Source organism: Salmo trutta, chromosome 3 (genome assembly GCF_901001165.1).
Source record: "Salmo trutta chromosome 3, fSalTru1.1, whole genome shotgun sequence".
NCBI lineage: Eukaryota > Metazoa > Chordata > Actinopteri > Salmoniformes > Salmonidae > Salmo > Salmo trutta.
Window position 1 is genome coordinate 66,916,277 of NC_042959.1, and position 27,878 is coordinate 66,944,154.

General features: G+C 44.7%; 1 protein-coding gene and 2 long non-coding RNA genes across 3 annotated transcripts in view; all 3 read left to right on the forward strand.

Annotated features, from left to right (window-relative positions):
• The window catches only part of LOC115184929 (pleckstrin homology domain-containing family O member 1-like), a 45,454-nt gene that overhangs the window by 10,969 nt on the left and 6,607 nt on the right, over nucleotides 1-27,878 (forward strand). Inside the window, exons 3-4 of the mRNA XM_029745509.1 lie at nucleotides 19,176-19,316; nucleotides 20,693-20,797. Of these exons, the coding sequence (XP_029601369.1) occupies nucleotides 19,176-19,316; nucleotides 20,693-20,797 (246 nt within the window). The remainder of the gene's footprint in view (nucleotides 1-19,175; nucleotides 19,317-20,692; nucleotides 20,798-27,878) is intronic.
• LOC115184938 (uncharacterized) lies at nucleotides 20,810-22,333 on the forward strand. Its single transcript, XR_003874694.1, has 2 exons — nucleotides 20,810-21,539; nucleotides 22,008-22,333. It is a non-coding gene; the product is annotated as an uncharacterized LOC115184938 (long non-coding RNA).
• Nucleotides 22,465-25,373, forward strand: LOC115184943 (uncharacterized). Its single transcript, XR_003874697.1, has 2 exons — nucleotides 22,465-22,904; nucleotides 24,816-25,373. It is a non-coding gene; the product is annotated as an uncharacterized LOC115184943 (long non-coding RNA).

Sequence of the window (27,878 nt, forward strand, 5' to 3'; positions counted from 1 at the left end):
TGTTTGAATTTTAGATGAGCCTGATCAGTCCCAGAGCGGGTGGATTTCTCTTCACAACCACAGCTTTTCTTCAATGAAACCATTCTAGCAACCTGCTCAGTGATTCATTCAGTGTTGAGGCACATAAAGATTTAGCTCCTTACATTTGAATTAAAACATAGGCTTACCCCAAGCAGTCCGTTAGCCTTGGCTTTGTCCTGAAGGGGAGGAGATGTTTTCTGTTTGTCTAAAGGGAATGATGCAATGGAGGAAGGGAGGGAGAGATGAAAGGGGGGAGGGTTGGAAGAGAGAGAAAGGAGGAGAAAGTGGGGAAGAAAGGGAGACAGGATAGAAAAAAGAACAGAGACAGAACAAAGCACACTTCTTTGTGTAATGCTCGCTAGTGTTTGCCAACTGGCTTCTCATGCCAGGCTACAGCACGCTGGGGGTCAGCGCCAGGAAAGTGTGTCATTGGGAGTGGGCATTTTAGTGTTATAGCATAGCAATGACACAAACAACACGCACACAAACACACAACGCAAACCATGCAAGTGTCTTTGTTATGTTAGGGAGTAAAACCTTACAAGTGTCTTTGTTATGTTAGTGAGTAAAACCATGCAAGTGTCTTTGTTATGTTAGTGAGTAAAACCATGCAAGTGTCTTTGTTATGTTAGGGAGTAAAACCATGCAAGTGTCTTTGTCATGTTAGGGAGTAAAACCATGCAAGTGTCTTTGTTATGTTAGTGAGTAAAACCATGCAAGTGTCTTTGTCATGTTAGGGTATAAAACCATGCAAGTGTCTTTGTCATGTTAGGGAGTAAAACCATGCAAGTGTCTTTGTCATGTTAGGGTATAAAACCATGCAAGTGTCTTTGTTATGTTAGGGAGTAAAACCATGCAAGTGTCTTTGTCATGTTAGTGAGTAAAACCATGCAAGTGTCTTTGTTATGTTAGGGAGTAAAACCATGCAAGTGTCTTTGTTATGTTAGGGTGTAAAACCATGCAAGTGTCTTTGTTATGTTAGTGAGTAAAACCATGCAAGTGTCTTTGTTATGTTAGTGAGTAAAACTATGCAAGTGTCTTTGTTATGTTAGTGAGTAAAACCATGCAAGTGTCTTTGTCATGTTAGGGAGTAAAACCATGCAAGTGTCTTTGTTATGTTAGGGAGTAAAACTATGCAAGTGTCTTTGTTATGTTAGTGAGTAAAACCATGCAAGTGTCTTTGTTATGTTAGGGAGTAAAACCATGCAAGTGTCTTTGTTATGTTAGGGTGTAAAACCATGCAAGTGTCTTTGTCATGTTAGGGAGTAAAACCATGCAAGTGTCTTTGTTATGTTAGGGTGTAAAACCATGCAAGTGTCTTTGTCATATTAGTGAGTAAAACCATGCAAGTGTCTTTGTTATGTTAGGGAGTAAAACCATGCAAGTGTCTTTGTCATGTTAGGGTGTAAAACCATGCAAGTGTCTTTGTCATATTAGTGAGTAAAACCATGCAAGTGTCTTTGTTATGTTAGTGAGTAAAACCATGCAAGTGTCTTTGTTATGTTAGGGAGTAAAACCATGCAAGTGTCTTTGTTATGTTAGGGAGTAAAACCTTACAAGTGTCTTTGTTATGTTAGTGAGTAAAACCATGCAAGTGTCTTTGTTATGTTAGGGTGTAAAACCATGCAAGTGTCTTTGTCATATTAGTGAGTAAAACCATGCAAGTGTCTTTGTTATGTTAGGGAGTAAAACCATGCAAGTGTCTTTGTCATGTTAGGGTGTAAAACCATGCAAGTGTCTTTGTCATATTAGTGAGTAAAACCATGCAAGTGTCTTTGTTATGTTAGGGAGTAAAACCTTACAAGTGTCTTTGTTATGTTAGTGAGTAAAACCATGCAAGTGTCTTTGTTATGTTACGGAGTAAAACCATGCAAGTGTCTTTGTTATGTTAGTGAGTAAAACCATGCAAGTGTCTTTGTCATGTTAGGGAGTAAAACCATGCAAGTGTCTTTGTTATGTTAGTGAGTAAAACCATGCAAGTGTCTTTGTCATATTAGGGAGTAAAACCATGCAAGTGTCTTTGTTATGTTAGGGAGTAAAACCATGCAAGTGTCTTTGTTATGTTTGGGAGTAAAACCATGCAAGTGTCTTTGTTATGTTAGGGAGTAAAACCATGCAAGTGTCTTTGTTATGTTAGTGAGTAAAACCATGCAAGTGTCTTTGTTATGTTAGTGAGTAAAACCATGCAAGTGTCTTTGTCATGTTAGGGAGTAAAACCATGCAAGTGTCTTTGTTATGTTAGTGAGTAAAACCATGCAAGTGTCTTTGTTATGTTAGGGAGTAAAACCATGCAAGTGTCTTTGTCATGTTAGGGAGTAAAACCATGCAAGTGTCTTTGTTATGTTAGTGAGTAAAACCATGCAAGTGTCTTTGTTATGTTAGTGAGTAAAACCATGCAAGTGTCTTTGTCATGTTAGGGAGTAAAACCATGCAAGTGTCTTTGTTATGTTAGGGAGTAAAACCATGCAAGTGTCTTTGTTATGTTAGTGAGTAAAACCATGCAAGTGTCTTTGTTATGTTAGTGAGTAAAACCATGCAAGTGTCTTTGTTATGTTAGTGAGTAAAACCATGCAAGTGTCTTTGTTATGTTAGTGAGTAAAACCATGCAAGTGTCTTTGTTATGTTAGGGAGTAAAACCATGCAAGTGTCTTTGTCATGTTAGGGAGTAAAACCATGCAAGTGTCTTTGTCATATTAGGGAGTAAAACCATGCAAGTGTCTTTGTTATGTTAGGGTGTAAAACCATGCAAGTGTCTTTGTCATATTAGGGAGTAAAACCATGCAAGTGTCTTTGTCATGTTAGTGAGTAAAACCATGCAAGTGTCTTTGTTATGTTAGGGAGTAAAACCATGCAAGTGTCTTTGTTATGTTAGGGAGTAAAACCATGCAAGTGTCTTTGTTATGTTAGGGTGTAAAACCATGCAAGTGTCTTTGTTATGTTAGGGTGTAAAACCATGCAAGTGTCTTTGTCATGTTAGGGAGTAAAACCATGCAAGTGTCTTTGTTATGTTAGGGTGTAAAACCATGCAAGTGTCTTTGTCATATTAGGGAGTAAAACCATGCAAGTGTCTTTGTTATGTTAGTGAGTAAAACCATGCAAGTGTCTTTGTCATGTTAGGGAGTAAAACCATGCAAGTGTCTTTGTTATGTTAGGGAGTAAAACCATGCAAGTGTCTTTGTTATGTTAGGGAGTAAAACCATGCAAGTGTCTTTGTCATGTTAGGGTATAAAACCATGCAAGTGTCTTTGTCATGTTAGGTAGTAAAACCATGCAAGTGTCTTTGTCATGTTAGGGAGTAAAACCATGCAAGTGTCTTTGTTATGTTAGGGAGTAAAACCATGCAAGTGTCTTTGTTATGTTAGGGAGTAAAACCATGCAAGTGTCTTTGTCATGTTAGGGAGTAAAACCATGCAAGTGTCTTTGTTATGTTTGGGTGTAAAGCCAACACTGTCTATTGACGTCTTTTCTCTCTCTTTCTCTTTCTCTCTGCTTTCTCTCTCTCTCTCTGCTCTCTCTATCTCTGCTCTCTCTCTCTCTGCTCTCTCTCTGCTCTCTCTCTATCTCTGCTCTCTCTCACTATCTCTGCTCACTCTCTGCTCACTCTCTGCTCACTCTCTGCTCTCTCTCTGCTCTCTCTCTCTCTATCTCTGCTCTCTCTCTGCTCTCTCTCTGCTCTCTCTCTGCTCTCTCTCTCACTATCTCTGCTCTCTCTCTGCTCTCTCTCTGCTCTCTCTCTGCTCTCTCTCTCTCTGCTCTTTCTGCACTCTCGCTACCTCTATCTCTACCTCCCTTCCTTCTCTGTCTACCTCTACCTCCCGTCTCTCTCCCTCTGTGTTCTGAATGGGAGTGGTGGGTCTGTGCTAGTGAGCCTCCAGCTGCCCATCAGGAGGGTGAGGGGAGTAGTGGGTTAGATGAGGATGGGCTGATAGTTTCCATGCCAACCTATAGAAAGTCTCCAAAGCCTGGCACGGGGCAGACCATAAGTCCACATGCTCCCTCCGGAAAGATGCCATGCTGAATGTAATCATGGGCTGGACTCAAGGTGTGAATGAGATGAACAGAATCCACTCTGTGTCTGGTAATAATAATAGTTTGGTGGGTGCTTGTATGTGTCCTATTTCACACATGTACAAGTGGGTATTATATACCTGTGGGAATTGGAAGTGTATTCTTTGCATATCCCACCTCCCCTGAGACACCCTCGGAGAGTGGGGTCACGGCCAGGGTCAGCCATTATCAACGGTGACCGTCGGAGCAATTAGGGTTAAGTGCCTTGCTTAAGGGAACATCAACCGATTTTTCACCTCGTCGGCTCAGGGATTCAAACCCAGGACTTTTCTTACTGCCCAAACGCTCTAATCGTTAGGCTGCCTGCCACCCAGATGCATATGTTATGGTTGTGCTGCTTGTGCATTTTGGACTCACCCCTTGTTGCAAAGATGCAGGGTTGTTGAATCCAGCAGACGGTTTAGGGGACTGGTATTGAGTCAAGGATGAACACAAATGAGGAGCCTTCCATTTGAAAAGTGGATCGCAAAGGCTAGTTTATAGTGACACCTCAATGTCTAGGTGTTCTGCATGTTCTAGAAGACAGGGTGGAGGGGGGCATGACTCATTAATGCAGTGGTCCAAACTGCCTGATTCCAGTGCTGCTGTACTTTTAACATTTGCATCAGGGCCATTAAACTCTGGCAAATTCTTATTTACAATGATAGCCTAGGAACAGTGGGTTAACTGCCTTGTTCAGGGGCAGAACGACAGATTTTTACCATGTCAGCTCTGGGATCTGATCTTGCAACCTTTCAGTTACTAGGTTACTAGTCCAACACTCTAACCACTAGGCTACCTGCTGGTTACTAGTCCAACACTCTAACCACTAGGCTACCTTCTGGTTACTGGTCCAACACTCTAACCACTAGGCTACCTGCTGGTTACTGGTCCAACACTCTAACCACTAGGCTACCTGCTGGTTACTGGTCCAACACTCTAACCACTAGGCTACCTGCTGGTTACTGGTCCAACACTCTAACCACTAGGCTACCTGCTGGTTACTGGTCCAACACTCTAACCACTAGGCTACCTGCTGGTTACTGGTCCAACACTCTAACCACTAGGCTACCTGCTGGTTACTGGTCCAACACTCTAACCACTAGGCTACCTGCTGGTTACTAGTCCAACACTCTAACCACTAGGCTACCTGCTGGTTACTGGTCCAAACCACTAGGCTACCTGCTGGTTACTGGTCCAACACTCTAACCACTAGGCTACCTGCTGGTTACTGGTCCAACACTCTAACCAATAGGCTACCTGCTGGTTACTAGTCCAACACTCTAACCACTAGGCTACCTGCTGGTTACTGGTCCAACACTCTAACCACTAGGCTACCTGCTGGTTACTGGTCCAACACTCTAACCACTAGGCTACCTGCTGGTTACTGGTCCAACACTCTAACCAATAGGCTACCTGCTGGTTACTAGTCCAACACTCTAACCACTAGGCTACCTGCTGGTTACTGGTCCAACACTCTAACCACTAGGCTACCTGCTGCCCCAGGATGATGATGGAGTCAAAAGGCTGTAAACGCTCAGCACTCTTTTTCTCATTTGAATGTATTTAGATCAATCTCCAGCCTTGCCAGAAATGATATGTTAACTCAAATATGATGATTTGTTAACTCTGACTGGGGGAGTTGTGGTAAAAGCAATGTAACAAGACAAAATGATCTTTAAATGAAAAAGGGGTTTTGGGGGGTTGGAATATGGAGAAGAGTTTGAAGGCTCCTGCCTAGATGTGACACACCTCACCGATACACTCAGAATGTTGTTGTCAAGATCAGAACAAGGTTGGATGGGAGATCAATAGTTGTAGCTCAGAATGTTTTGCTGCAGAAACGGTAATGAGAGCCACCATCTGCTTGAATAAAGTAGGCCAGAGTAAGAGCAGTGTTTCCCACACCATTACTGAGGAGGGCCTCCGTTGGTTCCAACACAACAGGCTGGTGCAGTAGGTCATGGATAAGCATGGCCAGAGTAAGAGCAGTGTTTCCCACACCATTACTGAGGAGGGTCTCCGTTGGTTCCAACACAACAGGCTGGTGCAGTAGGTCATGGATAAGCATGGCCAGAGTAAGAGCAGTGTTTCCCACACCATTACTGAGGAGGGCCTCCGTTGGTTCCAACACAACAGGCTGGTGCAGTAGGTCATGGATAAGCATGGCCAGAGTAAGAGCAGTGTTTCCCACACCATTACTGAGGAGGGCCTCCGTTGGTTCCAACACAACAGGCTGGTGCAGTAGGTCATGGATAAGCATGGCCAGAGTAAGAGCAGTGTTTCCCACACCATTACTGAGGAGGGCCTCCGTTGGTTCCAACACAACAGGCTGGTGCAGTAGGTCATGGATAAGCATGGCCAGAGTAAGAGCAGTGTTTCCCACACCATTACTGAGGAGGGTCTCTGTTGGTTCCAACACAACAGGCTGGTGCAGTAGGTCATGGATAAGCATGGCCAGAGTAAGAGCAGTGTTTCCCACACCATTACTGAGGAGGGTCTCCGTTGGTTCCAACACAACAGGCTGGTGCAGTAGGTCATGGATAAGCATGGCCAGAGTAAGAGCAGTGTTTCCCACACCATTACTGAGGCGGGTCTCCGTTGGTTCCAACACAACAGGCTGGTGCAGTAGGTCATGGATAAGCATGGCCAGAGTAAGAGCAGTGTTTCCCACACCATTACTGAGGAGGGCCTCCGTTGGTTCCAACACAACAGGCTGGTGCAGTAGGTCATGGATAAGCATGGCCAGAGTAAGAGCAGTGTTTCCCACACCATTACTGAGGAGGGCCTCCGTTGGTTCCAACACAACAGGCTGGTGCAGTAGGTCATGGATAAGCATGGCCAGAGTAAGAGCAGTGTTTCCCACACCATTACTGAGGAGGGCCTCCGTTGGTTCCAACACAACAGGCTGGTGCAGTAGGTCATGGATAAGCATGGCCAGAGTAAGAGCAGTGTTTCCCACACCATTACTGAGGCGGGTCTCCGTTGGTTCCAACACAACAGGCTGGTGCAGTAGGTCATGGATAAGCATGGCCAGAGTAAGAGCAGTGTTTCCCACACCATTACTGAGGCGGGTCTCCGTTGGTTCCAACACAACAGGCTGGTGCAGTAGGTCATGGATAAGCATGGCCAGAGTAAGCAGTGTATCCCACACCATTATTGAGGAGGGTCTCCGTTGGTTCCAACACAACAGGCTGGTGCACTAGGTCATGGATAAGCATGGCCAGAGTAAGCAGTGTATCCCACACCATTACTGAGGAGGGTCTCCGTTGGTTCCAACACAACAGGCTGGTGCAGTAGGTCATGGATAAGCATGGCCAGAGTAAGAGCAGTGTTTCCCACACCATTACTGAGACGGGTCTCCGTTGGTTCCAACACAACAGGCTGGTGCAGTAGGTCATGGATAAGCATGGCCAGAGTAAGAGCAGTGTTTCCCACACCATTACCGAGGCGGGTCTCCGTTGGTTCCAACACAACAGGCTGGTGCAGTAGGTCATTGATAAGCATGGCCAGAGTAAGAGCAGTGTTTCCCACACCATTACTGAGGCGGGCCTCTGTTGGTTCCAACACAACAGGCTGGTGCAGTAGGTCATGGATAAGCATGGCCAGAGTAAGAGCAGTGTTTCCCACACCATTACTGAGGAGGGCCTCCGTTGGTTCCAACACAACAGGCTGGTGCAGTAGGTCATGGATAAGCATGGCCAGAGTAAGAGCAGTGTTTCCCACACCATTACTGAGGCGGGTCTCCTTTGGTTCCAACACAACAGGCTGGTGCAGTAGGTCATGGATAAGCATGGCCAGAGTAAGAGCAGTGTTTCCCACACCATTACTGAGGAGGGTCTCCGTTGGTTCCAACACAACAGGCTGGTGCAGTAGGTCATGGATAAGCATGGCCAGAGTAAGAGCAGTGTTTCCCACACCATTACTGAGGAGGGTCTCCGTTGGTTCCAACACAACAGGCTGGTGCAGTAGGTCATGGATAAGCATGGCCAGAGTAAGAGCAGTGTATCCCACACCATTACTGAGGAGGGTCTCCATTGGTTCCAACACAACAGGCTGGTGCAGTAGGTCATGGATAAGCATGGCCAGAGTAAGAGCAGTGTTTCCCACACCATTACTGAGGCGGGTCTCCGTTGGTTCCAACACAACAGGCTGGTGCAGTAGGTCATGGATAAGCATGGCCAGAGTAAGAGCAGTGTTTCCCACACCATTACTGAGGCGGGCCTCCGTTGGTTCCAACACAACAGGCTGGTGCAGTAGGTCATGGATAAGCATGGCCAGAGTAAGAGCAGGGTTTCCCACACCATTACTGAGGAGGGTCTCCGTTGGTTCCAACACAACAGGCTGGTGCAGTAGGTCATGGATAAGCATGGCCAGAGTAAGAGCAGTGTTTCCCACACCATTACTGAGGAGGGTCTCCGTTGGTTCCAACACAACAGGCTGGTGCAGTAGGTCATGGATAAGCATGGCCAGAGTAAGAGCAGTGTTTCCCACACCATTACTGAGGAGGGTCTCCGTTGGTTCCAACACAACAGGCTGGTGCAGTAGGTCATGGATAAGCATGGCCAGAGTAAGAGCAGTGTTTCCCACACCATTACTGAGGAGGGTCTCTGTTGGTTCCAACACAACAGGCTGGTGCAGTAGTTCATGGATAAGCATGGCCAGAGTAAGAGTAGTGTTTCCCACACCATTACTGAGGCGGGTCTCCGTTGGTTCCAACACAATAGGCTGGTGCAGTAGGTCATGGATAAGCATGGCCAGAGTAAGAGCAGTGTTTCCCACACCATTACTGAGGAGGGCCTCCGTTGGTTCCAACACAACAGGCTGGTGCAGTAGGTTATTTTTTGCCATCATTGTAACCCTGCCACACACACACTATACAATACATTTATTAAACAAAGAATGAGTGTGAGTTTTTGTCACAACCCGGCTCATGGGAAGTGACAAAGACCTCTTATAGGACCAGGGCACAAATAATAATAATCGATCATTTTGCTCTTTATTTAACCATCTTACATATTAAACCTTATTTGTTCATCGAAAATTGTGAATAACTCACCACAGGCTAATGAGAAGGGTGCGCTTGAAAGGATGCACATAACTCTGCAATGTTGTGTTGTAATGTTGGGTTGTATTGGAGAGAGTCTCAGTCTTAAATCATTTTCCACACAAGGTCTGTGCCTGTATTTAGTTTTCATGCTAGTGAGGGCCAAGAATCCACTCTCACATAGGTACGTGGTTGCAAAGGGCATCAGTGTCTTAACAGCATGAATTGCCAAGGCAGGATACTCTGAGTGCAGCCCAATCCAGAAATCTGGCAGTGGCTTCTGATTAAATTCAATTTTCGCAGAACCGCTTGTTGCAATTTCGATGAGGCTCTCTTGTTCAGATATCAGTAAGGGAACTGGAGGCAGGGCATGAAAGGGATAATGAATCCAGTTGTTTGTGTCATTCGTTTCGGGAAAGTACCTGCTTAATTGCGTACCAGGTGCTTCGCTATATCACATTTGACATTGTCCGTAAGCTTGAGTTCATTTGCACAAAAAAAATCACACAATGATGGAAATACCTGTGTGTTGTCCTCATTAGAACAGACAGAGAAGAGCACCAACTTCTTAATCATAGCCTCAATTTTGTCCCGCACATTGAATATAGTTGCGGAGAGTCCCTGTAATCCTAGATTCAGATCATTCAGGCGAGAAAAAACATCACCCAGATAGGCCAGTCGTGTGAGAAACTCGTCATCATGCAAGTGGTCACACAAGTGAAAATTATAGTCAGTAAAGAAAACTTTAAGCTCGTCTCTCAATTCCAAAAAAGTTATCAATACTTTGCCCCTTGATAACCAGCGCACTTCTGTATGTTGTAAAAACGTTACATGGTCGCTGTGCATATCATTGCATAGTGCATAAAATACACGAGAGTTCAAGGGCCTTGCTTTAACAAAGTTAACCATTTTCACTGTAGTGTCCAAAATGTCTTTCAAGCTGTCGGGCATTCCTTGGAAGCAAGAGCCTCTCGGTGGATGCTGCAGTGTAACCAAGTGGCGTCGGAGCAACTACTTGCACGCGTGTTATCACTCCACTATGTCTCCCTGTCATGGCTTTTGCACCATCAGTACAGATACCAACACATCTTGACCACCAAAGTCCATTTGATGTCACGAAGCTGTCCTGTACTTTGAAAATATCTTCTCCTGTTGTCCTGGTTTCCAGTGGTTTGCAGAAGAGGATGTCTTCCTTGACCCCCATAAACGTAACGGACATATACCAGGAGCTGTGCCAGGCCCAGCCACGTCTGTTGACTCATCCAGCTGTAACGCATAGAAATCCCTGGCTTGTATGCGAAGCAGTAATTTTTGTCAAATCATCTCTTGCAATGTCAATGATGCGTTGTGAAACAGTGTTGTTTGATGGAGGCATTGTCTGTATAGTTTTTTGACCTTTTCCCCCAGCATTGTCCAAGCCATATCCGCGGCAGAAGCAAGAATTAAGTCCTCCACAATAGTATGGGGCTTGTCTGTCCTAGCCACTCGGTAGCTCACCATATAAGACTCTTCTAGCCCCTTCTTATTAATGGTATCTGTTGCTTTTATACATGTCTTACTACTCAAAAGTAGTCTTTATTCTCGCTCAAAAAACTCCTGTGGCTTATTTTTCAAATTGCCATGTTTTGTTTCTAAATGTCTGCGCAAGAGTGAAGATTTCATTGACTTGTGAGATAGTACTTTTGCACATATAACACACTGTGGCTGTGGAAAGGCACTACTCCCAATATAAGTGAACCCCAAATCAATGTAGTTCTCATCATATTTGTGCCTCTTCGATGGTCCAACGTCCCTGTCCCTAGAATTACTGATGCTGGCATTGGATGTGCTCATGGAAGCAGAACAACTTGTGTCATCGACAGGTGCAGGTGTAGTACTGCTGGTAGTAGCAGTACTACCAGTAGAGCTGGTATGTGTCTCTATGGGCCTTACTTTTTTAACCATTTATCAATTTTCGAGCAAACGGAATGAGCAGCAGCTACGTTTGACTACATACGGACCATTAGTGGAATTCCCGCGAGAGAGTAACGGTTAATGTGATTGGATGTTAATTATTTGACTAGACTACCTGTATTAGACATTGTGTTGTTATTTCGCTGAACACTAGATGGTTTAATTATATTTTTGGCAGTGAAACGAGGCTACTCAGGGGAGGAAAAAACCTCACCCAAATGTATAGCCCCGTTGGAAAATATAAATGGTCTGTTTGAAAATGTGAATCACATAAATATACTTTTTAAAATGTGAATCACAGTTTTAGTTGGCGTACCCCCGATGGCATTGCGTACCCCAGTTTGGGAATACCTGTTCTAGAGAATCTCCCCTGGAGGCAGCTGGTGTGAAACAGAGTCCATGCATGTGTCCCCATAAACCATAATTTACATAGACACTGGGGCCAGTGAGCTTAAAGGGTCCCTACTTTTTAGAGGCGATTATACCATGAATGCACATCGTCACTGTCATCATCCTCAATTGATCACCCTCTCAGTCAAGATTAGTCTTGCATCAGGTGTTGGTTGAAGTCAGGATACTCCTGGGATTAGAATATAAAAAATACAATAACACCTATACAGGGGACTATAATGTTCCCCTGGGGAGATGAATGCACCAATTACAGGGCTAGCCTCATAGGCTCCACCTCCACCCAGTACCATGCGGTGATCCTCTGTAACTCTATCAGTAGCTTGTAACACCAGGCGACTGGGTTCCTTTCTTGGGACCATCTGTAAATCACTCTGGATTAAAGCGTCTGCTAAGTGGCATATATTGTTATATATTATGTGGAATAATGCTTGTAAATACACAGAGGGAAAATGCATGGTTCCATCATGTACAGTCAAGATGCAGGGAATTCAGTTTTTTCAACCCAAGCACTGGCCCTTTAACCTGAAGGGACTCACCCTATGAGGGATTATAGGGTATTGGCTGCACTTTGGTGAAACTGGGGATGGTGATTAGTGGTTACATGACACATAATCTGATGTGTTTCAGGCCTGCTTGTGACCTCACAGATATACTTTATACCACTGTAAAACATGTATGGTATATGATCATGAGTGGTAGGAGAGAGATCCACAATATGCTGTTTTTATTCATCAGTATCATTGGGGGATATTTTGGAGGGGCCTCATCCTTTTGGAAAGTGTTACCTTGAAAAGGGATGTCCCTACTTTAATCTCAATGCAATACATAAGAGCTGTTAATTATTCCCCCCCCCCAATCTGCAACGGAAAAAGTCCCCCGTAGTTTTGTCGGCACAGCACGTCCTCAGCCAAAATTAGCACCGGCATCTTTTGTGTGGCGAGCACTTGGGTTTCTCCTTCTCGTTGAGGGTCTATGTATAGCCAGGGCCAAGCCTTGGAATAGCTGAATGCTACAAAGAGCCTCCAACAAAGCCAGACAAGATGGCGTTTTGAGATCCGTTTCTTCCTAGGCAGGTATCAAGGCCACCGAACACAGTGCTTTGTTGTTTTTCCACCTCTGGAGTTTAATGGCTGGTCTTGAAATAGGGCCTCCTTCACAAAAGAGTCCAAACCAAGCTTGACGAGGGGACTATGTGTTCTCCATGTTCCTTGACAAACAGATATGGGCTCCAAGCTTAACAAACACACTGTCTGGTTAACGCCTACTTCTGACACGTCACGTGAGCAGAGTCCGGCTCAGGTTCTGGCTCTGGCTACATCAGATAGGCTTCTCCTCAGATACCCTGGTCTGTCTTGACGCTAGCAGAGGTCACCTAGCCTCAACGAGTCTCCTCCTGCCCTGACCCCTAAACCCAACTGAAACAGTATTAATATATCTCCTGCCCTGACCCCTAAACTCATCTGAAACAGTATTAATATATCTCCTGTCCTGTCCTGACCCCTAAACCCAACTGAAACAGTATTAATATATCTCCTGTCCTGACCACTAAACCCAACTGAAACAGTATTAATAGATCTCCTGTCCTGACCCCTAAACCCAACTGAAACAGTATTAATAGATCTCCTGTCCTGACCACTAAACCCATCTGAAACAGTATTAATATATCTCCTGTCCTGACCACTAAACTCATCTGAAACAGTATTAATATATCTCCTGTCCTGTCCTGACCCCTAAACCCAACTGAAACAGTATTAATATATCTCCTGTCCTGACCACTAAGCCCATCTGAAACAGTATTAATATATCTCCTGTCCTGACCCCTAAACTCATCTGAAACAGTATTAATATATCTCCTGTCCTGACCACTAAGCCCATCTGAAACAGTATTAATATATCTCCTGCCCTGACCCCTAAACTCATCTGAAACAGTATTAATATATCTCCTGTCCTGACCCCTAAACCCAACTGAAACAGTATTAATATATCTCCTGTCCTGACCACTAAACCCATCTGAAACAGTATTAATATATCTCCTGCCCTGACCCCTAAACTCATCTGAAACAGTATTAATATATCTCCTGTCCTGACCACTAAACCCATCTGAAACAGTATTAATATATCTCCTGTCCTGACCCCTAAACTCATCTGAAACAGTATTAATATATCTCCTGTCCTGACCACTAAACCCATCTGAAACAGTATTAATATATCTCCTGTCCTGACCCCTAAACCCATCTGAAACAGTATTAATATATCTCCTGTCCTGACCCCTAAACCAATCTGAAACAGTATTAATATATCTCCTGTCCTGACCACTAAACCCATCTGAAACAGTATCAATATATATCCTGTCCTGACCACTAAACCCATCTGAAACAGTATTAATATATCTCCTGTCCTGACCACTAAACCCATCTGAAACAGTATTAATATATCTCCTGTCCTGACCCCTAAACTCATCTGAAACAGTATTAATATATCTCCTGTCCTGACCACTAAACCCAACTGAAACAGTATTAATATAGCTCCTGTCCTGACCACTAAACCCATCTGAAACAGTATTAATATATTTCCTGTCCTGACCACTAAACCAATCTGAAACAGTATTAATATATCTCCTGTTCTGACCCCTAAACCCATCTGAAACAGTATTAATATACAGGTTTCCCCTGCCCTGATCACTAAACCCATCTGAAACAGTATTAATATATCTCCTGTCCTGACCACTAAGCCCATCTGAACCAGTATTAATATATCTCCTGTCCTGACCCCTAAACCCATCTGAAACATTATTAATATATCTCCTGTCCTGACCACTAAACCCATCTGAAACAGTATTAATATATCTCCTGTCCTGACCAGTAAACCCATCTGAAACAGTATTAATATATGTCCTGTCCTGACTACTAAACCCATCTGAAACAGTATTAATGTATCTCCTGTCCTGACCCCTAAACCCATCTGAACCAGTATTAATATATCTCCTGTCCTGACCCCTAAACCCATCTGAACCAGTATTAATATATCTCCTGTCCTGACCCCTAAACCCATCTGAAACAGTATTAATATATCTCCTGTCCTGACCCCTAAACCAATCTGAAACAGTATTAATGTATCTCCTGTCCTGACCACTAAACCCATCTGAAACAGTATTAATATATCTCCTGTCCTGACCCCTAAACCCATCTGAAACAGTATTAATATATCTCCTGTCCTGACCACTAAACCCATCTGAACCAGGGACACTCCCTCCTCTCTCCCATTCTATCCAGTAGGTTCAGACATTGCTGACTTGCAATATGCTGCCTTTGAGTTCTAAGAAGAGTGATGATGTTGGCCTGACCACTGCATTCTGGAGGCACCTCTGAGAGGGAAGAAGAGTGTAGAGTCAAAGTTGACTGGACTAGCGTTGGCATTGCCCTGCTACCTATCCTGTCCTGCTGTCTCCCAGGTCCAGCCATGTGTCCAGCCATGTGTGTGTCCTACAGCTTCTGCCCAGTTTGATCAGTCTCTGTCCTGCTCCACTAATGGAAATTGATTGCCATTTAGCAAGGGCCTAGTTGTGCTGAGGGGTCAAGTGACGTCAGCGCAGGTCCTGCTGTGTGCTGGGAACCAGTTAAGAGAGAGGCTTTCTGACAGTAAACCAACCAGGGTGATGTTTGAGGCATAGCATGGTCACACCATGTCTGGTCTTCTCCCTCCTGAAATCATACAGTGGACAGTACTGGGTGTCTCTCCACTCAACCACAGGAAGTCATAGAAGACGACAAGGTAACATGGTCATCATCATAGCTTGATGTAAGACTTCCCCAGAGTCAGAATGAATGTGACAAGATTTGCTTTTTCATCAGAAGAAGAAGAGAGAGGAAAGAACTGGTGTCTGTGGATAGACAGTATGGTGGATAGACAGTGTGGTGGATAGACAGTATGGTGGATAGACAGTGAGGTGAATAGACAGTGTGGTGGATAGACAGTGTGGTGGATAGACAGTATGGTGGATAGACAGTGAGGTGAATAGACAGTGTGGTGGATAGACAGTGTGGTGGATAGACAGTATGGTGGATAGACAGTGAGGTGAATAGACAGTGTGGTGGATAGACAGTGAGGTGAATAGAGAGTATGGTGGATAGACAGTGAGGTGAATAGACAGTGTGGTGGATAGACAGTGTGGTGGATAGACAGTGAGGTGAATATACAGTGAGATGAATAGACAGTGTGGTGGATTGACAATGTGGTGGATAGACAGTGTGGTGAATAGACAGTGAGGTGAATAGACAGTGTGGTGGATAGACAGTAAGGTGAATAGACAGTGAGGTGAATAGACAGTGAGGTGGATAGACAGTGTGGTGGATAGACAGTGTGGTGAATAGACAGTGAGGTGAATAGACAGTGTGGTGGATAGACAGTGTGGTGGATAGACAGTGTGGTGGATAGACAGTGTGGTGGATAGACAGTGTGGTGGATAGACAGTGTGGTGAATAGACAGTGTGGTGAATAGACAGTGTGGTGGATAGACAGTGTGGTGAATTGACAGTGTGGTGGATAGACAGTGAGGTGAATAGACAGTGAGGTGAATAGACAGTGAGGTGGATAGACAGTGTGGTGGATAGACAGTGTGGTGAATAGACAGTGAGGTGAATAGACAGTGTGGTGGATAGACAGTGTGGTGGATAGACATTATGGTGGATAGACAGTGTGGTGGATAGACAGTGTGGTGGATAGACAGTGTGGTGGATTGACATTATGGTGGATAGACAGTGTGGTGAATAGACAGTGTGGTGAATTGACAGTGTGGTGGATAGACAGTGTGGTGAATAGACAGTGTGGCTTTGTGGCTCTGAGCCCCCCCCCCCCCCGATGAGGAGTGACAGAGTGTGTGTGGAGGGGGGGATTAAAACCAAAGTGAGTGTCAGCGCTGAGGGGGACATGTGTTGGGAGGGAGGGGGGTGGCCGTGGGTTATGATATCTCCCAAAACCTTCTGTCCAGTGCCATCTACTCCTTCAATCCTAAACCCACAGCCCAACTCACCCACCCAGGGCCACAACACATCTCCCAACAGCGGTGCCGTATAGCTGAAATCGAATCCTTTGTAATGCAGTAAACACTTTAAATCACCCAAATTTATCATGTTTATGCAATGACCATTTCTGTTATTGAATTGTTATTCCTGTCTGAAAGCACAAATAAGTATTCTTATAAACCCATTTTCTAAATACATGTATTAATCATTTTCCTGACTGGCTGTCTGGCCATCAGCTTACCAGCTAGATAACTAACAGATATCTGCCTTGTCTCAATGCAAACAGGCCTTTTGATTGTTCTACGGCAGCGTTTCCCAAACTTGGTCCTCGGGACCCCCAGGGGAGCACGTTTTGGTTTTTGCCCTAAAACTACACATCTGATTCAAATGATCAAAGCTTGATGATTAGTTGATTATTTGATCATCAATCAGCTGTGTAGTGCTCGGGCAAAAACCAAAACGTGCTCCCCTGGGGGTCCCGAGGACCGAGTTTGGGAAACCCTGTTCTAAGGAGTGTGTATGACTCCACCAAGGTTCAGAAAACTAAAATCACGAGAGGCAGCGAGCTGTATGTGGACTCACTGAGGCACATTTATGTACAAAAGTTTAACATTATTTTAATGTATCTTTTGTACGCCCAATAAAACATTTAACTTTATGGGGTGGATGGCTGTCATGTCGTCACACTGTCCCATGATAGACAGTCCCGTGGGGGTTGTGTCATAGGCCCACAGCCCCATGTGGCAACTGGCTGCCCCGGACCTGAACTCACAGTGCCACCCTGCCACCTGGGGAGGGTTAAGATGGTGACACTTTACTGGTAACCTCTTCCAAACCTAGAGCCATATAAATCTGTGATGCAGAGAATGTGGACGGAATCACGGAATCTAAATTTAAACATAATTCAATGATGTTCAAACATTTATTGAACTTAGTAGGAAATCAATTACATTTGCCCAAGTTTATCATAAGAAATGAACAGACTGCATCAGTGATTCGTCTTTCCTGTAACTTCCTGAATAGGCAACGAGAATTCCCCCTGTCTGTGTATGTGAGGTGAGCACATCTACCTCTTTGTGTAGCGGTTAGCGATGATGCTAATGAAAACAGTCTTATGGTAGATGGAAAGGCTTTCCCAAAAAACTTCTCAATGAAATGTTAACTACAAAGTAGCCTATGCTGACCTGGCACGATGATATCAGGATTATTTTCATGAATCCAGTGGGTATTTGTTTAGCAAACTCTACCATCATATGTGTGCTACAAAAACACGCTAAACAACAGCCTCTTGCTAGGTGCACACTTGAAATAAAGGGTAACTATATCCAAAAATCTAATCTTCTCAAATTTTTCCCAGACCTCAGAAGTGGTTTCCTGATGTGGTTTAAGCATTGTTGTGGACAGACACAAAGCCGTGTCTGACCTTAATCCAATTAGCTGTTGTGTTGTCACTGGGTGCTGCCTGTTCAGTCTATTGCCTTTGTCCTGGGATGTGTTTGGTGGGGGGGGGGGGGGGGGGGGCGTCAGATTAATAACACAAGTTATTAACAACCCGGAACAGGAGGGAGTTTGTGTCTAGGAAGGGTTGGGGGTTGGGGCTTATTGTGCACGTTGTGATTAGTCCAGCATGTTCCGGACCGGTTGTGTCCTTCAAGAATTGATGGCCTCCTGCCCTATCTGCACCCTGCAGCGTTATTGGATGACTGCCTTTGTTTCTATTTGAGTGACTTCGTGCCTGCTAGCCCCGCCTTTACACCATACAGCCTCACACATCACATGGGAGACATCCTTTGTATCTCTCACAGTTTTCAGGGACACAGAATACACTATTACAGTTCACACAGTTCATTCTGTTGAAGTTGACGTCTGTATTGGAGTCTTAGCATTCTGTTCAACATCTCCATCTGTCTATTGTGTCTATCTGAAACATCTGTCTATTGTGTCTATCTGAAACATCTGTCCATTGTGTCTATTTGAAACATCTGTCCATTGTGTCTATCTGAAACATCTGTCTATTGTGTCTATCTGAAACATCGCCATATGTTCATTGTGTCTATCTGAAACATCGCCATCTGTCCATTGTGTCTATCTGAAACATCGCCATCTGTCCATTGTGTCTATCTGAAACATCGCCATATGTTCATTGTGTCTATCTGAAACATTGCTATCTGTCCATTGTGTCTATCTGAAACATTGCTATCTGTCCATCTTGTCTATCTGAAACATTGCTATCTGTCCATTGTGTCTATCTGAAACATCTGACACATCTGTCCATTGTGTCTATCTGAAACATCTGACACATCTGTCCATTGTGTCTATCTGAAACATCTGACACATCTGTCCATTGTGTCTATCTGAAACATCTGACACATCTGTCCATTGTGTCTATCTGAAACATCTGACACATCTGTCCATTGTGTCTATCTGAAACATCTGACACATCTGTCCATTGTGTCTATCTGAAACATCTGACACATCTGTCCATTGTGTCTATCTGAAACATCTGACACATCTGTCCATTGTGTCTATCTGAAACATCTGACACATCTGTCCATTGTGTCTATCTGAAACATCTGACACATCTGTCCATTGTGTCTATCTGAAACATCTGACACATCTGTCCATTGTGTCTATCTGAAACATCTGACACATCTGTCCATTGTGTCTATCTGCAGGTGAAGGATGAGAAGAAGATCCAGGAGGTGGTTGACCTGACGGATTACGAGCGTTCTGAGGAGCTCCGCAAGGCCAAGAGCCGCAGCAAGAAGAACCACAGCAAGTTCACCCTGCTGCGCTCCAGAACCCCAGGCAACACGGTGAGTCCACAGGAAGTGTCCACAAGAACCCAGATCTAGAACCTTGGAAAGAGCAAACCTGTACCTCAAAGTACTGTACCACAATAGCAACACAATCAATACTTACATCTTAAACACAGTGTTGAGATGAGTTTCACGGTACTGTAGCCGGACATTAACATAGTCAGATCAGTTACAGCAGCCAGATTGATTGACAGGCTGATTGACACTCACCTGACCCCGCTCGCCAGACCGGGCCACCACCCTGTACACCCTGTCCTTAGTCATTAGCCATGATCCCCTTTGACTCTACTTAGCTCCTCCCACCTCTGTCTCTGCCCAGAGAAACCGTCCTCCCTCTCTCTGTTCCCTCCCTCCTGTTCCCTCCCTTTCACAGGGACATAGTGTTCCAGACTCTCCACACCTCCAACTCCTACACCCAGTATATGATCACCAACGCTGATGGACAGACTAACTTGAGAAACAGAGTGAAAGTGTCAAATTCCCAATACTTGTAGACCATTTGAAATCTGACAGTTTACCAGTCCAGTTCACCTTTGAAACATAGAAAGGCTCTTCTGGTGAGGCAGTGATTCCAGTATGACCCCTACACACACTAGGGATGGGCATTTGACGTTTTTTTTATGTTCGAGGACTCGCATATATTTTTTGGGAGTACTCAAATCCTTTTTTTTAATAACATGTAGAACACTGCTGGGACAAAAGATGTGTCCATTTATCTATAGACATAACCTGTATGATCCTTGGCTTGGTTTCTTTTCTGTTGTGCCCTGCAAATGCACATATACAAATGGAACACTAACATGGTCTCCAAGTCATGTTCAGGCAGCCACAAAGCACAATCCACCAAATAGTTTTACAGTAATTGACACAAATGTGATCTCTGGTTAAAGGTCAAGGGCTGACTTCCTTTCCAGTACTCCATTACTCATACCCATCCCTAACACACACATGCACTCACAAAGCTGCACACACACACGCACACATACACACACATACACCATCTGCAGGCTCTCCCAGAACCCCCAGAGCAGCAGGAGGATAGGGTATCATGTTGGGTTGTCAGGCCAGGAAGCTTGTGTTTCAGCACACAGACAGACACAGACTGAGAGATTCTCAGAGTCTCCACACAGCTGCAGTTTCCTGTAGCCTCAGTGGGAGAAAGAGCACCATATGGTCATATCTGTGTGTGAATGTGTGCGTGAGTGATCTGGGTTTCTGGAATGGTACCTATATGAAAGGTATCCCTTACAGATGGTTGACTGAGTACTATGCATGTTAGGATTTTCATCACTCCCCTCATGCTCAGTAACACAATATTGTGCAAGGCCCTGGCTTCTTACATTCCCAGTCTCTCTCCCCTTTGTGTCTGTCAGGTCCCTAACCTGGTGTTCCTGGCTGTTAGTCCAGAGGAGAAGGAGTCCTGGATAAACGCTTTAAATGGAGCAATCACCAGATCCAAGAACAGCATCCTGGATGAGGTGAGACACACCCCTCGATGCACCTCCACTCTCCTTCTCCTCTTCCTCTCTCTCTCTTATAAACAACACTTCATCTGGCACATGGCCAATTGCAAGAGGATATCTTACTGAATGCACTTTTGAGGAACGGAATCCATTGACCTGCCCCTCATTCACACACACCCTCATGACCCGACACTAAACTCCACAGCATGTTGACGTGTAAAAAGTGCTTCAGAAATAAAAGGAACTGTTATAGTATCTTACATTCTATCTTAAACTGGTTTCCTGATGAGGGCATTTTCTGGGTTTCAGTCGAGTGTAGTGTAGATGTAATGACCTCTATAAAGAAGAGAGACAGGTGGTGACTGATGGGACAGTCTTCTAGCTGAGGCTGCTGATCAAAGGATTCCCTCTCTGTTAGGGGATTATGGGATGGATCCTTCATCCCTCCTTCTCACTTGCAGGTCAAACGCCCTGATGACATCAATAGACAGACGGTAGGGGAGCAGCTTGATGTGAAATAACATGTACACACACTAAAACACACATATACATACACACACACTTCTGAGCTTTTATGCACTTAACGCATCGCGTCAACACCACCCTTATATAAGGCCACAACACACACATTTGACATAATCCCCAACACACACACACGGATGGACACATGCACACACACACTGACGCACGAAAGCACATGCATGCACACACACACACGCACCCTATCACACAGCTATAGATGGCCCAAAATGAACAGGTCCCTATCACACAGCTATAGATGGCCCAAACTGTACAGGTCCCTATCACACAGCTATAGATGGCCCAAACTGTACAGGTCCCTATCACACAGCTATAGATGACCCAAACTGTACAGGTCCCTATCACACAGCTATAGATGGCCCAAACTGTACAGGTCCCTATCACACAGCTATAGATGGCCCAAAATGTACAGGTCCCTATCACACAGCTATAGATGGCCCAAAATGTACAGGTCCCTATCACACAGCTATAGATGGCCCAAACTGTACAGGTCCCTATCACACAGCTATAGATGGCCCAAAATGTACCGGTCCCTATCACACAGCTATAGATGGCCCAAACTGTACAGGTCCCTATCACACAGCTATAGATGACCCAAACTGTACAGGTCCCTATCACACAGCTATAGATGGCCAAAAATGTACAGGTCCCTATCACACAGCCATAGATGGCCCAAAATGTACAGGTCCCTATCACACAGCTATAGATGGCCCAAACTGTACAGGCCACTATCACACAGCTATAGATGACCCAAAATGTACAGGTCCCTATCACACAGCTATAGATGACCCAAACTGTACAGGTCCCTATCACACAGCTATAGATGGCCCAAAATGTACAGGTCACTATCACACAGCTATAGATGGCCCAAACTGTACAGGTCCCTATCACACAGCTATAGATGGCCCAAACTGTACAGGTCCCTATCACACAGCTATAGATGGCCCAAACTGTACAGGTCCCTATCACACAGCTATAGATGGCCCAAAATGTACAGGTCCCTATCACACAGTTATAGATGGCCCAAACTGTACAGGTCACTATCACACAGCTATAGATGGCCCAAAATGTACAGGTCCCTATCACACAGCTATAGATGGCCCAAACTGTACAGGTCCCTATCACACAGCTATAGATGGCCCAAAATGTACAGGTCCCTATCACACAGCTATAGATGGCCCAAACTGTACAGGTCCCTATCACACAGCTATAGATGGCCCAAAATGTACAGGTCCCTATCACACAGCTAAAGATGGCCCAAACTGTACAGGTCCCTATCACACAGCTATAGATGGCCCAAAATGTACAGGTCCCTATAACACAGCTATAGATGGCCCAAACTGTACAGGTCCCTATCACACAGCTATAGATGGCCCAAACTGTACAGGTCCCTATCACACAGCTATAGATGGCCCAAACTGTACAGGTCACTATCACACAGCTATAGATGGCCCAAACTGTACAGGTCCCTATCACACAGCTATAGATGACCCAAACTGTACAGGTCCCTATAACACAGCTATAGATGGCCCAAAATGTACAGGTCCCTATCACACAGCTATAGATGGCCCAAACTGTACAGGTCACTATCACACAGCTATAGATGGCCCAAAATGTACAGGTCCCTATCACACAGCTATAGATGGCCCAAACTGTACAGGTCCCTATCACACAGCTATAGATGGCCCAAAATGTACAGGTCCCTATCACACAGCTATAGATGGCCCAAACTGTACAGGTCCCTATCACACAGCTATAGATGGCCCAAAATGTACAGGTCCCTATCACACAGCTATAGATGGCCCAAACTGTACAGGTCCCTATCACACAGCTATAGATGGCCCAAACTGTACAGGTCCCTATCACACAGCTATAGATGGCCCAAAATGTACAGGTCCCTATCACACAGCTATAGATGGCCCAAACTGTACAGGTCCCTATCACACAGCTATAGATGGCCCAAAATGTACAGGTCCCTATCACACAGCTATAGATGGCCCAAACTGTACAGGTCCCTATCACACAGCTATAGATGGCCCAAAATGTACAGGTCCCTATCACACAGCTATAGATGGCCCAAACTGTACAGGTCCCTATCACACAGCTATAGATGGCCCAAACTGTACAGGTCCCTATCACACAGCTATAGATGGCCCAAAATGTACAGGTCACTATCACACAGCTATAGATGGCCCAAAATGTACAGGTCCCTATCACACAGCTATAGATGGCCCAAAATGTACAGGTCCCTATCACACAGCTATAGATGGCCCAAACTGTACAGGTCCCTATCACACAGCTATAGATGGCTCAAACTGTACAGGTCCCTATCACACAGCTATACATGGCTCAAACTGTACAGGTCCCTATCACACAGCTATAGATGGCCCAAAATGTACAGGTCACTATCACACAGCTATAGATGGCTCAAACTGTACAGGTCACTATCACACAGCTATAGATGGCCCAAAATGTACAGGTCCCTATCACACAGCTATAGATGGCCCAAAATGTACAGGTCCCTATCACACAGCTATAGATGGCCCAAAATGTACAGGTCCCTATCACACAGCTATAGATGGCCCAAACTGTACAGGTCCCTATCACACAGCTATAGATGGCTCAAACTGTACAGGTCCCTATCACACAGCTATAGATGGCTCAAACTGTACAGGTCCCTATCACACAGCTATAGATGGCCCAAAATGTACAGGTCCCTATCACACAGCTATAGATGGCTCAAAATGTACAGGTCACTATCACACAGCTATAGATGGCCCAAAATGTACAGGTCCCTATCACACAGCTATAGATGGCCCAAAATGTACAGGTCCCTATCACACAGCTATAGATGGCCCAAAATGTACAGGTCCCTATCACACAGCTATAGATGGCCCAAACTGTACAGGTCCCTATCACACAGCTATAGATGGCCCAAAATGTACAGGTCCCTATCACACAGCTATAGATGGCCCAAAATGTACAGGTCCCTATCACACAGCTATAGATGGCTCAAACTGTACAGGTCCCTATCACACAGCTATAGATGGCTCAAACTGTACAGGTCCCTATCACACAGCTATAGATGGCTCAAACTGTACAGGTCCCTATCACACAGCTATAGATGGCCCAAAATGTACAGGTCCCTATCACACAGCTATAGATGGCTCAAACTGTACAGGTCCCTATCACACAGCTATAGATGGCCCAAACTGTACAGGTCCCTATCACACAGCTATAGATGGCCCAAACTGTACAGGTCCCTATCACACAGCTATAGATGGCCCAAACTGTACAGGTCCCTATCACACAGCTATAGATGGCCCAAACTGTACAGGTCCCTATCACACAGCTATAGATGGCCCAAACTGTACAGGTCCCTATCACACAGCTATAGATGGCCCAAACTGTACAGGTCCCTATCACACAGCTATAGATGGCCCAAACTGTACAGGTCCCTATCACACAGCTATAGATGGCCCAAACTGTACAGGTCCCTATCACACAGCTATAGATGGGAGAAGCAGAAGCACTCTCACAATGACTATCCAAATCCATGACATCACTGTTAAAGAAACAGAACGAATACAACATTGAGCTACTTTCACATAAAATAAAATACATTTAGAGGACAAATGGTCAGGCGAGTGGATGGACTCGGGAACAACAGCACCAGCACTGTGAGAGATATCAATTACCTCCAGGGCTCCAGTGTCTCTGCTGCTCAATAGCCTGATGACATCAGAGCCGGGATTCACTCTTCCACCAGGATGGGGTTTCATTGCTCTCAACTGTAGGGTTATCGCAGGTGGAGTCCTACATGATGGTACACACATACTGTAGATCTATGTTGATAAACCTGCATTGAATTGCAATGCAACATTGGTTGAAAGTGTTGTATACACATAATGTATGTGTATAATAGCGAACCTTGCGCCCTTAAATACACCCTTATTTAAATGTTTATTTAACCTTTATTTAACTAGGCAAGTCAGTTAAGAACAAATTCTTAACTGTAGAGATACTGGGGTGCAAAGGAGCAAAAAAAAAATATATATATTTATTTTATTTATTTCACCTTTATTTAACCAGGTAGGCTAGTTGAGAACAAGTTCTCATTTACAATTGCGACCTGGCCAAGATAAAGCAAAGCAGTTCGACACATACAACAACACAGAGTTACACATGGACTAAAAAAAACATACAGTCAATAATACAGTAGAAAAATAAGTCTATATACAATGTGAGCAAATGAGGTGAGGTAAGGGAGGTAAAAGGCAAAAAAGGCCATGGTGGCAAAGTAAATACAATATAGCAAGTAAAACACTGGAATGGTAGATTTGTAGTGGAAGAAAGTGCAAAGTAGAAATAGAAATAATGGGGTGCAAAGGAGCAAAATAAATAAATAAATACAGTAGGGGAAGAGGTAGTTGTTTGGGCTAAATTATAGATGGGCTATGTACAGGTGCAGTGATCTGTGAGCTGCTCTGACAGTTGGTGCTTAAAGCTAGTGAGGGAGATAAGTGTTTCCAGTTTCAGAGATTTTTGTAGTTCGTTCCAGTCATTGGCAGCAGAGAACTGGAAGGAGAGACGGCCAAAGGAGGAATTGGCTTTGGGGGTGACCAGAGAGATATACCTGCTGGAGCGCGTGCTACAGGTGGGTGCTGCTATGGTGACCAGTGAGCGGAGATAAGGGGGGACTTTACCAAGCAGGGTCTTGTAGATGACCTGGAGCCAGTGGGTTTGGCGACGAGTATGAAGCGAGGGCCAGCCAACGAGAGCGTACAGGTCGCAGTGGTGGGTAGTATATGGGGCTTTGGTGACAAAACGGATGGCACTGTGATAGACTGCATCCAGTTTATTGAGTAGGGTGTTGGAGGCTATTTTATAAATGACATCGCCGAAGTCGAGGATCGGTAGGATGGTCAGTTTTACGAGGGTATGTTTGGCAGCATGAGTGAAGGATGCTTTGTTGCGAAATAGGAAGCCAATTCTAGATTTAACTTTGGATTGGAGATGTTTGATGTGAGTCTGGAAGGAGAGTTTACAGTCTAACTAGACACCTAGGTATTTGTAGTTGTCCACATATTCTAAGTCAGAATCGTCCAGAGTAGTGATGCTGGATGGGCGGGCAGGTGCAGGCAGCGATCGGTTGAAGAGCATGCATTTAGTTTTACTTGTATTTAAGAGCAGTTGGAAACCACGGAAGGAGAGTTGTATGGCATTGAAGCTCGTCTGGAGGGTTGTTAACTCAGTGTCTAAAGAAGGGTCAGAAGTATACAGAATGGTGTCGTCTGCGTAGAGATGGATCAGAGACTCACCAGCAGCAAGAGCGACATCATTGATGTATACAGAGAAAAGAGTGGGCCCAAGAATTGAACCCTGTGGCACCTCTATAGAGACTACCAGAGGCCCGGACAACAGGCCCTCCGATTTGACACATTGAACTCTATCAGAGAAGTAGTTGGTGAACCAGGCGAGGCAATCATTTGAGAAACCAAGGCTATTGAGTCTGCCGATGAGGATGTGGTGATTGACAGAGTCGAAAGCCTTGGCCAGGTCAATGAATACTGCAGCACAGTATTGTTTGGGGATGAGGTAGTTGGATGGGCTATTTACAGATGGGCTATGTACAGGTGCAATGATCTGTGAGCTGCTCTGACAGCTGATGCTTAAAGTTAGTGAGGGAGATATGAGTCTCCAGCTTCAGTGATTTTTGCAATTCGTTCCAGTTATTGGCAGCAGAGAACTGGGAGTTTATTTACAATGACGGCCTACACCGGCCAAACCCGGACGACGCTGGGCCAATTGTGCGCCGCCCTATGGGACTCTCAATCACAGCTGGTTGTGATGCAGCCTGGATAGCTAACCTAGTGCTCTTAACTACACACATATGCTGGTCATCTCCATCTTTTCTCGTTCCACCTGATAATGTAATGGTTAGAAGCGTTCAGATCCAATTGACAATTATGATGTAGATATTAGACATAAAATCCCAGCGGATAAAATATGATATATTGCTTAGTCCCACTAGCCAGTGAATAAACTACACTCCAGCTGAACTCACTTCATCAGTGGAGACTGTGTTATCACTAGATGACAGTGCAGACGTGTTGGTCTTCAGTGTAGCTATAGGTTAGCTATAGGTTAGCTATAGGTTAGCTATAGGTTAGCTATAGGGCTGAACTCACTTCATCAGTGGAGACTGTGTTATCACTAGATGACAGTGCAGACATGTTGGTCATCAGTGTAGCTATAGGTTAGCTATTGGTTAGCTATAGGTTAGCTATAGGTTAGCTATAGGTTAGCTATAGGTTAGCTATAGGGCTGAACTCACTTCATCAGTGGAGACTGTGTTATCACTAGATGACAGTGCAGACGTGTTGGTCATCAGTGTAGCTATAGGTTAGCTATTGGTTAGCTATAGGTTAGCTATAGGTTAGCTATAGGTCAGCTATTGGTTAGCTATTGGTTAGCTATAGGTTAGCTATAGGTTAGCTATAGGTTAGCTATAGGTTAGCTATAGGGCTGAACTCACTTCATCAGTGGAGACTGT